The sequence below is a fragment of the Sus scrofa genome, chromosome 2 (genome assembly GCF_054392235.1).
Source record: "Sus scrofa isolate SSC_HxYL_T2T_F1_AM1 chromosome 2, Sscrofa_HxYL_maternal_Yorkshire_Landrace_v2.0, whole genome shotgun sequence".
NCBI lineage: Eukaryota > Metazoa > Chordata > Mammalia > Artiodactyla > Suidae > Sus > Sus scrofa.
The window spans coordinates 12,372,750-12,386,382 of record NC_139384.1 but is presented as its reverse complement, the minus strand read 5'-3'; the positions used below and the strand labels follow the sequence as shown (position 1 = coordinate 12,386,382).

The window sequence follows — 13,633 nt, the reverse complement described above, 5'->3', positions numbered from 1 at the left end:
TTCTCTGCTTTCCTGAACTTCCCATCCATAAACAAAACCGGTGGACGTGCCCTTCAAAATCAATGCAGCATCAAAACAGCATTCGCCCCTCCATCACTACCACTGCAGCCTGCCCCTACCACATCTCTGGAAACCTGGGGTAACCTCCCCCTCATCGCTTTCTCCTTCTGTATCTACTCTTGTCCCCCAGAGTTTGTCGCCCTTATAGCTGCCAGTGATTTTTTTAAAAATCAGATTATATGACTCCCTTGCTTCAAACTCTCTGTTTAGAATAAATCTCACATTTGTAATAAAATCCAGACTCCTTAACGTAACCTACAGTTTGCTTAGTGACCATGGCAAATACGAGTACTCCTGAAGTTATGATCCTTTCCAGGACAAATTCTCCGTCCTCAGAAACATCAGGCAACATCAACAGCACCCTCCCCTACGCCTCTTACTTTTCATAACTTTTTTTTAACATCTCCAGTCTACAAAGAAATGAGAATCAGCAAGTCCCCTTGGGCAAAAATTTGTCCTCCTTCTGTGTATGTTAGTACCGGTCACTTGTACCACTTTAAGATGATTTAAAGAAGAGCCGTGATTTGATCAAATTATCATAGTTTTTCTCTTTTCTTCCAGCCTTTTCATATTATTTTTACAATTACACTTCTAAGGTTCACTCTGTCCAAACCCCACTGAGCACCTGGAATTTAAACAATGATCACAGTTGCTCTGTATATAGTTTACATTAAGTCCAGAAAAGCTGTCAGTAGTATCCCAACACCATCAGTCTTTACATAAACATCCATTCTACTTCAAAAGGAAGGGTTACTCATCACCTACCAGTTCTATTTTCCCCTTCTTTGACCAGCTTCTCAAAAATAGCATCCAAAACGAAGGCACCCCCTCCTGTTCAGTTTCTTAAACGGTAAAATGTTTTCTCAAGCCCACTTTTTGGTCATCAGTTGGAAGATGGGTAACGCTGCAGCCCCCTTAGGACTGGAAATTTCTAATGCACGTTCTGGGAACCGAGAGGGCAGCTGCTGGTCTCTTCCTCCTGGTTGGAGAGTTTCTGTGCAACAGCCTCTAGATGAAGTTGTCACTTTTGCGGGGGACACCAAGTCTGCCGCCTGCTTTGGGCCACTTCATGCGCTGGAAGCTGGCGAAGTGTACGGCCACAACCCCGCAGGTTCCGGGCCAGGAGCCTCTCCTGGGAAGCTCAGTCCACTGCTGCTGCCCATCCTGGAGTGGCTGAGGGGATGCGATGGCCGCTCACTCAGCTTCAGCGACCAGGCTGTTGGGCCTGCTCTTCCGACTCCGGGGCTCACCGTTCCCACCCCAAGCCGCCACTGTGTAATTTGACCCTCGGGCAGAACGCTCCTCCCTCTACCGCCCCTCGCTAGCTCAGCAACTCTCCCGACTACAATAGATGCAGATTTGGCGGGCAGGGATGAAGGGAAATAACTGCTCCAAGTTTGACCCGGAACAAGGAAGCTGGCTGTGGACCTAGGGTGGGAAGGGAATGGATGAACAGGACCGGGGCGGGGTAATCACGGCCATCTGCGCGGCTGGGCACGTCTCTCCCCGTTACCCCGCGTGATGCAGTCCACACCCATCTTTTTCTGGCACCCGCTCAGAGGCCGGAATCGGCCAATCGGCTTCCAAAGTGGATGAGTGTCTGTCGGAAGAGCGCAGACAGCCTCTGCAGCTTCCCGCCCGACGGTCTACTCCCTGGCGCATTGCTCGCTTTCACTTGCTAGGGTGAACATTCCAGGAAGCCTCAGCGAAGCGCCGTCATCGCCCCTCTTCTGGATCCCAGCAAGGCTGGCACAGACACTGTTGGGGCAGATTCACAGCTTCTGTGAGTGGCTCCTCCGGTGGGAGTTCTTAGGGGATGGTTGTCAAGGGCGCTAGCTAGAAGGATCTCAGTCCAGATCCTAGGAGGTTTTGGAGGGAGAGGGACTGAGGCATCCTCCCGTTGTGGTAAACCACTCCCCAGCCTCAAGAGTTTTACACCTGGAAAGGCTTTGAGATAGTCTAGGTAGCTGTTCCAACCGAGGTGCGGTGGGGCTTTGGAGGGAGGGAGGGGGGCGCATGTAAGTTCCTTGGAAGTTACTGTTCCATCGATTTTGCCTACTTTTGTCCGTTTTGCTTTCAGACTGGAGGGTAAATCCGGTCCCTGGCACTTTCTTGGAAGTTACTGTTCCATCGATTTTGCCTACTTTTGTCCGTTTTGCTTTCAGACTGGAGGGTAAATCCGGTCCCTGGCACTTTATTTGGCCAGACGTCTAAGGTAATAACTGTCTTAATATTCTCGTCTCCTAGTTCTGTCAGCTGTGTCCACTTCTGGATCTGTTCCTTTTCACTAATTTTTCTCCTCATTGTGGATCATATTTTCCTGCTTCTTTTTTATGCCTGGTAATTTTTGACTGGACATCAAGCATTGCCGATTTCACATGCGGGGGGGGGTGTTCAAGAAATGCTTCTATTCTCATCAATATTCTAGAACTTCCTTCTAGTGCACAGTTTGGAAACAGAGTCATCCTTCCAAGCCTTGCTTTTAAACTTTGTCAGGTGAGACCAGAGTGGCCTTTATCTAGGACTAATTTTGTCCTATTGAGTGTAGAGGCAATACCTTTCTGAAGAGACTGCCTGGTATATTATGAATTATGAAGTTTTCTAGTTTGCCTTTGGGAAACAGAAACTATTCTCAACCCTGTATGGGCTTCAGAATTGTTCCTTTTTTTCCTGTTGGGCAGTTCTTCTCCTGGCTTCTAGCAGTTTCTTACACTCATGCACTGAGCAATATTAAGCTGCGGTTTCAAGGGAAGGGAACCCAGTACAGATCTGCCACACTTCCTCCATCTGGGCAGCTGTAGCTTTCTAGTACTCTTCTCTACAAACTCTAGCCCCCTGGGCCCTCCGTGACTCTTAGTTTCTCTTCTCAACTCAAGGAAACTGACAGGCTCTGCTTGTGTCCCGCTTCCCTGACACACAGCCTGGAAACACTCCCCAGGCTATAAGCTAACAGCTCTGAGGTCTTACCTCTGATTACCCTCTCCTGGGGTTAGACATCACTGCTCTGCCCTGCCTGACAACAGGTGTTCAAAACTTATTGTTTCATATATCTTGTGTTTTATTGTTTTAGTCATTTCAAGTAGGAGGGCAAATCCAACCCGTGTTTCTCTGTCTTGGCCAGTGGCGGCAGTGGTTATATTCTCTTAGGAATCATCATGAATTTCATGAAGGCTGAAGAGAACAAGTCATTCAGCACTGTAGGAAATGACCTGAGTACCGGACCTGAAATTTCAAAGGTATGTCTATTTTTTAACAACTCTCCTGAGGCCACACTCTAACCATAGCACTACTTTAGGGTCCAGGAAGGGAGTAAGCGCATAAAGAATGGCAGTTATCAGAGTTCCCGTTGCGGATCAGTGGTTATGAACTCCACTAGTATCCATGAGGACTTGGGTTCGATCCCCAGCCCCACTCAGGGGGTTAAGGATCTGGCGTTGCCATGAACTGTGGTGCTGGCCGTAGACACAGCTTGTATCTGGCATTGCTGTGGCTGTGGCATAGGCCAGCAGCTGCAGCTATGATTCTACCCCTAGCCTGAGAACTTCCATATGCCACAGGTGCAGCTCTAAAAAGACCAAAAAAAAAAAAAAAACAAAAAAAAAAAAACAAAAAACAAAACAAAAAAAACAAAACAAAAAAACCCACAAAAAAAGGGAAGTTATAACCCCATTTCTTGTATTGTTTAAAATATAGAGAGATCATACCGTATAAGTGTTTGTGTAAAGCAAGATGATAGTGATGAACTAAAGCAAACGCTACCTTGTTAGACAACAAGGTGACCAATAAACAGTATAGACACTTAAGATAATTGGAAATATAGATGGACAAAAAGCAGAATGCAGATAATGTTTCCTGAGAGATTACTGGAATCAGGCTTGTCATTTCCTATGGATCATCTCATTTAATATTGAATAAAACTCTGTGCAGTAGATATAATCGTCCCTATTTTACGAATGAAGAAACTGAAACTCGAGTTTCATGAAATTGAAAACGGAAGGGACTTCAGAGCAAGGATTCCAACCAGGCAATCAGACTTCGGAGCCCAATTTTTGACCAACACACTGATTGACTCAAAATATGCACAATGATAATACTAAATCAAGACATAAACAAAGACCTAAGAAAACAAGACCTAAATAAATAGCACTGTTGAATCTTCCAGTCCTGAACACAGTATATCTCTCTATTTATTTAGGTCTTGTTTAATCTCTTGCGGTATTTTTTTAGGATAAATGTCTTGCATATCTTCTGTCAGATTCATCCCTATAAATATCATGTTTTTTGATGTTATTGTAAATATAACTTTTAAGAAATTTATGTTTCTGATTGCAGCCTGAAAGTTTGCTAAATTTGCTTCTTTCTGGTAGTTTTTTCTGAGGTTCTATAGGATAGTCTATGTAGAGGGTTCCATCATCAGTGAATTGGGGCAGACTTACTTATTTCTTTATGCTCTGAATGTCTTTTCTTTCCTTGTTTTGTTGCATTAGCTAGGATTTCCAGCAGAATGCTTAACAGACGTGGCAAAAACAGACACCCTTCCTTTTTTGATAATGTTAGGAATACTCTCAGTCTTTCACTGCAAAGTATGCTGTTACCTGTAAGTTTTTTGTAGATGACTGTTATGAGATTGAGGAAGTTCCCTTCTGTTCCTAGGTTGCTAATCACTTTTATCAAAAATGGACGTCAGAGTTTGCCAAATTCCTTTCCTTCTGTCTGTTGAAATGATTAAATGTTCTTTTTCTTTTTTATTCTCTCAGTATGATTAATTACATTGATAGGTTTTCTTTTTAAAAAATGTCCCCAGGTTTTCTTGTGATGTCATTGACATATAGCATTGTATTAATTTAAGGTGCAGAACACAATGATTGGCTCTATGTATGTACTGCAAAATGATCACCACAGTCCTTACCTCACGGAGTTAAATTTTTTTCTGGAGATGAGAATTTTTAAGATCTACTCTCATAGCAACTTTCAAATATACTATATGGTGTATAGTATGTCATTAGCCATAGTCACCAGAAATTATCTGTTTTACAACTTGAAGTATGTACTCTTGACCAACTTCAACTATTTCTCCCACCCCCCAGCCCACCTCTGGCAACCACCTATCTGTTCTCTGATTATGTGAGTTCAGTGTTTTCAGATTCTACGTGTAAATAAGAACATAAAGTATTTATCCTTCTCTGCCTGACTTATTTCACTTAGCATAGTGCCTTCAAGGTCCACCCATGTTATAACAAGGGGCAGAATTTCCCTCTTTTTTATGGCTGAATAATGTTGCATGGTATATATATATTGTTGTGAGCCACATGGGAAGTCCAAGTTGCATGGTATATATAAACCACATGTTCTTTCTTTCTTTCTTCTTCTTTTTTTTTTTTTTTTTTTTTTTTTTGGTTGCTCCCATGGCATGTAGAAATTTCTGGGTCAGGGGTCGAACTCACTCCACAACAGGAACCAGAGCCACCGCTGAGTGACAATGCTGGATCCTTAACTGGCTGCACCACAAGGGAACTCCCTAAACCACATTTTCTTTATCCGTTCATGCAATGATAGACACTTAGGTTGTATTCTTGTCTTGGCTATTGTAAATAATGCTGCAAATATCAAAGAGGTGGTGACTTTGTTTCATTTGAATATATATCCAAAAGTAGAATTGCTAGATCATATGGTACTTGCATTTTTTTTTTTTAAATTAGGGCCACACCTGTGGCATATGGAAGTTCTCAGCCTAGGGGGCAAAACATAGCTGTAGCTACTGGCCTACTCCACAGCCACAGCAACAACATATCCCAGGTGTGACTGAGCCCAATACCTTAGCTCACAGCAATGCAGAATCCTTAATCCACTGAGAGAGGCCAGGGATTGAACTTGCATCCTCATGGATACTAGTCAGTCTCATTACTGCTGAGCTATAACAGGAACTCTGATAGTTCTATTTTTAATTTTTTGAGGCATTTCCATACTGTTTTCCATAGTGGCTGCATCAGTTTACATTCCCACTGATAAATTTTCAAGTTAAACCAATCTTGTATTGATATATACCTTAGCTGGTCATGAAGTATTAGAATGTTTGCATTTATATACATAAGACGACGTAGTGGTTTATAGTTTTGTTGTAAGGATTTGCACTTCTGTGATAGAGTAGTGTACACAATGCCCCAGGAATTAGGATATTTACCTTATGTATTATGGAAGCAGCAACTATTTTGATGGATCTTCACTAATTGTTCCTTCCAATCCTTTTGGATAGTTTTTTCCCCTGCCTTGAGTGATTTTTCAGATGCATGTATTGATCAGTACTCAACTAAAGACACACAGGGAATTTCTCTGTTCCACCCTCCCCCAAATGCTTTGCCTTTCAAAAGTTAAACCCATTGACTTCCCTTCAGTCTCAGTTCTATCCCCTCAACTGAGAGAATTTACTGAGCTTTGCCTGGATTACCTTCCCTGTTGGCCCAGAATCTATCTTCAGAGAGTGATCTGGAGCAATTATATGGTTTGCTTCTTTTTTTTTTCCTCCTATTTCTCAAGGATCACTATCCTTTCTTGCCTAATGTCCAGTGTCTTGAAGAGCATATATTTTGTCTGTTTCTCTAGTTCTTTCAGGTAGGAATGTAAATTAGGTCTATATCGGGTCTAATATTACATCTTGACCAGAGCAGAATTTTGAGACATTGCTTTTTATATTCTTTCCAGAGGTTTTCATTGTAACTACTGGGAATAATAGCTATCATGAGATTAAGTCATTTTGGCTACTTCCTTCTGTTATTCTTAAAAATATAAGTGTGACATACTAGAAAGTTAATTAAGGACATCTTCAAAAATTCTACAGGAAATATTGCGTGAAATAATCATTAGAAAACTTTCCTTTACCATCAGGGAGAATAAAGGAATACTCACTCTTATTGACTCTAGTTAGTTGATGATTACATAATAATCATTACATCACACTATACTAGTGATGCTAGCCAGTACAATAAGATAAGGAAAATAAATAAAAATACAGTTAAGAGTTGAAAAGGAAGGAACAAAGCATATTCATGAAACATTTACAGATGATATGATTGCCTATTTTGAACACCAAAATTATCTATGGACCAAATATTAGAAATGATGATAATTTAGCAGTTGGCTAGCTTTAAGACTGATATTTACAAAAGAGGGATTTATTTTGATCAGCAATAATCAGAATGCAGAATATCAAAAAATTATTTTATTATGCCTAGAAAAATATCAGTTACCTTGGAATAAATTTTAAAAATAATTTTAAGTCCTTTATGGATAAAATTATAAACTTTTTTTGTAAGACATGAAAGGAGACCTAACTGAATGTCAAGATATAAGAAGGGGTGAGGGAGGGATGGGGTGGAAGTCTGCAGTTAGCAAATGCAAATTGCTACATATAGCATGGATAAACAACAAGATCCTACTGGATAGCACAGGGAGCTATATTTGGTATCCTGAGATCCTGAGATAAACCATAGTGAAAAGTAATGTGAAAAAAAAAATGTGTGTATATAGCAAAGCTGAGTTGCTTTACTATTTAGCAGAGATTAATACAACATTGAAAATCAGTGTTTCAATTTTAAAAAAGTTATAAGATATCCAAGAGTAGGAAAACTCATTATTATTAGGATGTCCATCCTCCTCAAATTCATCTATTGGTTCAATACAATGCTAATGAAAACTCCAACAGTTTACTTTTCTGGCACTTAAGAAAATGACCAACATTTATTAGAAGAGCAGAGGGCCAATAACCAATACATTTCTGAAGACAAAGAGTAAAGTCAGTGAATTTATATGATCAGATATGAATGCTCATTATAAGGTGGTAATTAAGAAAATATTTAGCACAGATATGGAAAAAGATACCACTGGAACAGAGCAGAGACAGATTCATGAAATCTATGAAAATATCTTTGTATTACTTTGTTGGGGATTCTGTAACAAAATACCACAACCTGGGTAACTTAAACACAGATACGTATTTTCTCACAATTCTGGAGGTTCAAAGTTTAAGGTCATGTTTTCATTGGGGTTGTTGCCTTGTGAACTCTGCGAGGGAAGGTTCTGTATGAGGCCTCTGTCATTGCTGTGTTGATGGCTATCTTTTTCCTCTATCTCTTCACTTCATCTTTCCTTTATGTCTATCTCTGATCAGATGTCTCCTGTTTATAAGGGTATCATTCATATTGAACTCGGGGCCCACCCATCTCCAGTACTGCCTCATCTTAACTAATTATATCTACAACAACCCTATTTCCAAATACAGTAGCATTCTGAGGTACTGAGGGCTAGGAATTTCAACATATAAATTGGGATGGGGGACATAGTTCAACCCATAATCTTACAGGGCATGAGTGACAGTTCAGATCTATGGAGAAAGGATGAACAATTCCATTTATAGCGCTGGGACAATTAATTATCATTGTAGGAAAATCAAGCCACAAGCTCAGAAAATATATGTTTAATGCATATGATGAATAAACAATTTGTGTGCAGACTATATAAAGTACTTTCAATAATAGAAAACTAATGCAGTAGAAAAACTAGTAAAAGAATGTCCAGGTAGAAGCATGAAAAAGGGGTTCAACCTCGTTAATAGTTAAACTACCAGCAAAATGCCATTTCACACGCACAAGATTGGCAAACATTAAAAGCTGGGCAATATCAGGAATTCCCTAGTGGTGCAGTGGGTTAAGGATCTGGTGTTGTCACTGCAGAAGTGTGGGTTCACAGCAGTTTGATCCCTGGCCTGAAAGCTTCCATATACCTTGGGCATGGCCCAAGAGGGGAAAAAAAAAAGTTGGGCAATACCAAGTTTTGATGAGGATGTGGAAGCAGTGAGAACTCTCATTTCCTGTGGCAGAGATGTAAGTTGGCACGACCTCTTTGTAAATGATTTGACAGTATTTAGTAAGGGTGAGTACGCATATGTCCTAAAGTTAAGCAATTCAACTCCTACGTCTATACCTGAGAGGCAGTCTTGCACATTTGCATCAGGAAACATATTCAAGGGTATTCACAGCAGAACTGTAGCACTAGCTTAATAGAAAAAGACCTGGAAACAACTGACATGTGTGTAAACAGTTGATTTCTTCAGTGGGTTCTCTTTACCCGTGAAAGTGAATGTAAAACTCCATCAACTAGAATGAGCCTCAAAAAAGTGGTGAAACAGATCACAGAAAGCACATTCAAAGGATGCATTTACATAAAATCAAAAACAGGCGAAGCTCAAGAGTATGCTATTTATGCTTTTACTACATATATGCATGTCTCTAAAGAATCTGTTGCCGTCCGATTGTCAATACTTTCTCCTGGGTTATTGCCAACTGATTTTGTATGTATTGGTAAATGGTTTGATTATGGATTTGTATATCTCTCCAATCCTATGATTTACTAATCTTTTTAGTATCTTTTCTTAGTGCTGTTGAAACCAGGTAAAGAATAGAAATTAAACAGTAAATACTTAATTTGAATCTTTGAAAAGTGCTATTTCAAATGTCCAAGAGATGTGCTAACTCCATTTAGTAATTAAATAAATGCTATTATTAAAAAAACAAACGAAATGGCATTTCATCTCTCAATTGCCAAACATTTAAAATAATAGTACTGAAATCCTTTTGAAGAATTAACTATAATGTTGATCTCCTTGAGTAGCAGGGGAGAATGCAGAGGGTGAGTTGCAGTAACTTTTCTCCAAGGCAGTTGGGCAGTGGATGTGCTGTGAAATGCATTCATAATCTTAGTATTTCCACTGCTGGAAGTTGGGTCTAGGGAAATATTAAGACTGCAGAAAAATGTTTTATGTATAGAAAACTTTTTCATACTTAGAGTAGTAAATAATTGGAAACAACCTAAATACTTAGCAACAGAAAAATGGATTAGAAACTATTGTACAGTGAACTGTCATATAGCCCCTCAAATTGTGTTTTCAAAGGTTGTTTCATGACATGCAGAAGGACTGGAAGACTGCTTAGTAAAAAACAAACTCATGTGCAGCAGAGTACAATTTAGTCTTATTATTAGAAAAACACGAAACAATTATTAAAGATGATTCCTATTAAATTTTTAATCTTTCTTTTTTTAAGGATACTACCATGCAACAGACGTGTTCTGACACACCTGCTGATCAGTTGCTGGCTAACCTACAAGTGAGCATCAGAACCATTAAGATTAAAAGTGAAGTCAGTGAGCAGAAGATATCCCCTGAAAGTCAGAACCCACATTTGAGCACCAGTAAAAAATATTTCACCTTTATGCTTCAGATAGGCTCCAGGAAGTCAGATCAAACTAGGAAAACAGCACACGGTGGACTCAATGAGAATATCGACTCAGCTCTGAAGAATAATGAACATTTCAGAAGACATGTGCAGGATCCGTTTAAATGGAACATTATGGCTTATGAAGAGACAACAATTAAAGGATTTGTAAATTTAGGAATGCCTCTCAGGTGCCTACCTGAAAAGTCCCATTTTAAAATAACCATTGTCCCAAGAAAAAGTAAGCAGGAAAATTATGATCCGATGTTACGCTTATGTGAAAATCCAGACATTGAATGCATTCTTTTCCACGTTCTTTCTATTGGGAAGAACATAAAGAAGATTGTCAAGATCATGGACCTTCATGAAAAAGGAAGTAAACTTTGTGTCTATGCCTTCAAGGGTGAGACTATCAAAGAAGCCCTCTGCAAGGATGGCCGATTTCGGTCTGACTTAGACTCGCTCGAATGGGAATTAGTAGAAGGTCATCAGAACGTTCATGGGAAAGAGTCCACAGTGGATCAAATCTCTGGGAAACTTTTAGAAATGGAGGTTTTAATAAAAAAGGATAAGAAGAAAGGTACCGGTACAAAAATTAAACAGAGGAATGAAAATGCCACTGATGAAATCAATCACCGTGATTCAATATGGTCTAAGAGCACAGTCCATGAACCAGGGCCAAATGGAGAGACTGAAGACACAGAACACAACAGAGAAAAAATTCTCCCATTTCAAAGTCTAGAGAGTAAGAAACACCGGACAATTTCCGAAATTAAAGGTTATTATGATGGAAGTTTCAACACAAGTTGTATGGGGGAAACCTCACAAGTTAGGCTAAGGTCCCCTCTTCCTATAGAATGTGCTTTTTATACGGATAGGCAAAAGGAAGCGACTAATTCCTGGAAGAAGAATGTAAAAATTTTGGGAAAAGCTATAATGCATCGATATCCATTTTTTAATGAAGAGGTGCTTAGGGTAAGAAAGTATTTGGAGGAAGAACAAAAGAGAAACCTGCCACCATTTGAACAATTCAACATATATAAAGAGTACTTTGGAAAAGTGACAGAAAATTCCACTTCAGTTGAAACCTGTGAACGTCTTATTCATCATAGCGAGTCTGTTGGGTTTATGAAATGGGACGTTAATGGAAACTCAGGCAGTGCTACTTGCTTTGTCATAAAGAATGGTTATATTTTCACCTGTCGACATGTTTTAGATCTCATCCTGAGAGACAGTACAAATCCAAGTTTGCAGTTGGATATAATAAGCAGCTGTGTAAAGGTGACTTTCTCTTACAAAAGTTTCTGCCCTAAAGACAATGATTGGTTTTCCCTTGAGAAATGTTTTGCAGTGTCTGATGAAACTCTAGATTATGCCATATTAAAACTAAGCAAAAATGGACATAGATTTCCTCCAGGCCTGTTTCAACATGTTTCCCCTCAACCATCAGGTGGTTTGATTTATTTAATTGGTCACCCAGAAGGCCAGATCAAGAAAATAGATGGTTGTATGGTGATTCCTCTGGAGCAACGGTTAGAGAGTTACCCAGAAAATCATCGAGATAGGGTGGCAGGAACCCATGCTCCCATTTATAATGCTTGTCCTGTGCTTACCCAAAGAAGTTTCCTGACAGAGGCTTGGAGCCGTGAAACACTTAGTTATGATACTTGCTTCTCCAGTGGGTCCTCTGGCTCCCCAGTGTTTAATGCATCTGGCCGTTTGGTTGCTATGCACTCCTTTGGGCATTTTTATAGACATGAAAATAAGGTTTATGCTCTTATTGAATTTGGCTATTCTATGGATTCAATTCTTAGTGATATCAAACGGAAACATGAGCGCTTGTACAAATTATTAGAAGAAGAGGAAAATGAGAACCATGAAGAAGAGAGAGAGAATACACGAGAGTCATCACTTCGAGATCATCAGGTTGAACCCATGGAACATTAGGAAAAGGATGCTGCTTTCAAAAAATATGCCCAAAATTCAGTGATTTGGGGCGGTTTCTGTAGAGTATAATGGATATTATTTCTTTTAGAAAAGTTCCAGAGAATCATGTAGATACACAAAATGTATTAGAGCTCAAATAAATATTGATTTTTTTTTTCTCACTGGCTTTTTTTTTTTTTTTTTTTCTTGTAAACAATCTTGGGCCTTACTTCAAACACTTTGGTCAGGAGATACAGAGTACTGGGTGTGAGATAGGCTACAAGGATGTAGCCTATCTACAACATGGGAAACATAGCCGATGTTTTATAATAACTGTAAATGGAGTGTAACCTTTAAGAATTGTATAAAATTTTTAAAAATATAAAAAATTAAAACTAAGTAGGTCACTTATATAAATAGTTTGGTATCTGCCATTCTAAATGCCTAAGATGGTATATCCTTTCCAACTTTGTAACCTGTGAAATGACTAGTTATTCTCTACATAACAAGATAATGGGAAAATACACCTTTAGAGGTACAGGGGGGAAAATGTATTGTTTCTCTAAAGTCCAAAATTTCTTGGTAATCTTAATTTATTTCCCTTCTATGCCCCTGTGACATCAGCCTTGATTATAAATGCCCCCAGAAAATCCAGCTTTTCCGTTGTTTTCTCTAGTTCTGTCCTTCTCTGGCAGATATAAAGAGTGACTCAGCCAGGCTGCATCCCCAGCCTGTCATATTCAGAAATTCTAACTAAGCTTCTGGATATAAACCAGGTTCCTCTAAATAGATGCACTTGCATGTTATTTAGAAGACAGAAGTAAAATGGAAGTCATCTTTCTTCTCCATCTTCTGGCAAACTAAGTCACAGAAAAGTGAGTGTCTAGAGATAGTATTGTCAGCCACATTCAGGGTCAGTGTCTAGTCAGAAGATTCCTGGGTTTCAGGACTAATAGAAGCAGTATCAGCAGCCAGAATCAGCATTGCAGTGTCTGGTCTTCACTTAGACCTTGTGGAGAGGCATGTGTAACAGCTTCCTTGTCCAGCTTTCTGATTCCTGTATTTGCAGCTAAGAGGATGTATTCTTGAACTCAATAATTCCAGTGTTGGCCTTCTGAATGCCACTGCTTTTGTCATCCGAAAGGTTCTCCAGCACCAACCACTTCAGTTAAAACTCTTTTACCTACAATGACCTCTGACATACCCTCCATACCAACGAGCAATGGGTGGAATTGTCCAAGTGTGTAATAGTCTCCCAGCCATGCCAAAGCCAGAAATCTGACTCAGGGAAACTGTTAGTTCAGAAACTCTAGATCTGTAGGTCTATTTAGAAAAGATAGAGGAACAATTGTTAAATTTCAAAAATAAAAAGAGCTTTATTT

General features: G+C 39.5%; 2 protein-coding genes across 11 annotated transcripts in view; one reads left to right on the top strand and one right to left on the bottom strand.

The window, feature by feature from the left end:
- The window catches only part of GLYATL2 (glycine-N-acyltransferase like 2), a 57,836-nt gene extending 56,494 nt beyond the window's left edge, over positions 1 to 1,342 (bottom strand). For all 5 annotated transcript variants that reach the window (XM_085011091.1, XM_085011094.1, XM_085011093.1 and 2 more), the window contains exon 1: positions 826 to 1,342. The gene's annotated coding sequence lies outside the window, so the exon portion shown is untranslated. The remainder of the gene's footprint in view (positions 1 to 825) is intronic.
- Positions 1,343 to 1,675: 333 nt separating this feature from the next.
- Positions 1,676 to 12,433, top strand: FAM111B (FAM111 trypsin like peptidase B). 6 transcript variants are annotated; one of them, XM_085011084.1, is made up of 4 exons: positions 1,676 to 1,843; positions 2,226 to 2,275; positions 3,208 to 3,296; positions 10,155 to 12,433. In XM_085011084.1, exons 3-4 carry the CDS (start codon positions 3,216 to 3,218, stop codon positions 12,270 to 12,272), a joined length of 2,199 nt encoding a protein of 732 aa, XP_084867210.1. In that variant the 5' UTR covers positions 1,676 to 1,843; positions 2,226 to 2,275; positions 3,208 to 3,215; the 3' UTR covers positions 12,273 to 12,433. The 6 variants fall into 6 exon arrangements, with proteins under 6 accessions (XP_084867210.1, XP_084867208.1, XP_084867207.1 ...); XM_085011082.1 differs by having other exon boundaries at positions 3,182 to 3,296; XM_085011081.1 differs by having other exon boundaries at positions 3,131 to 3,296.
- Positions 12,434 to 13,633: the final 1,200 nt, after the last annotated feature.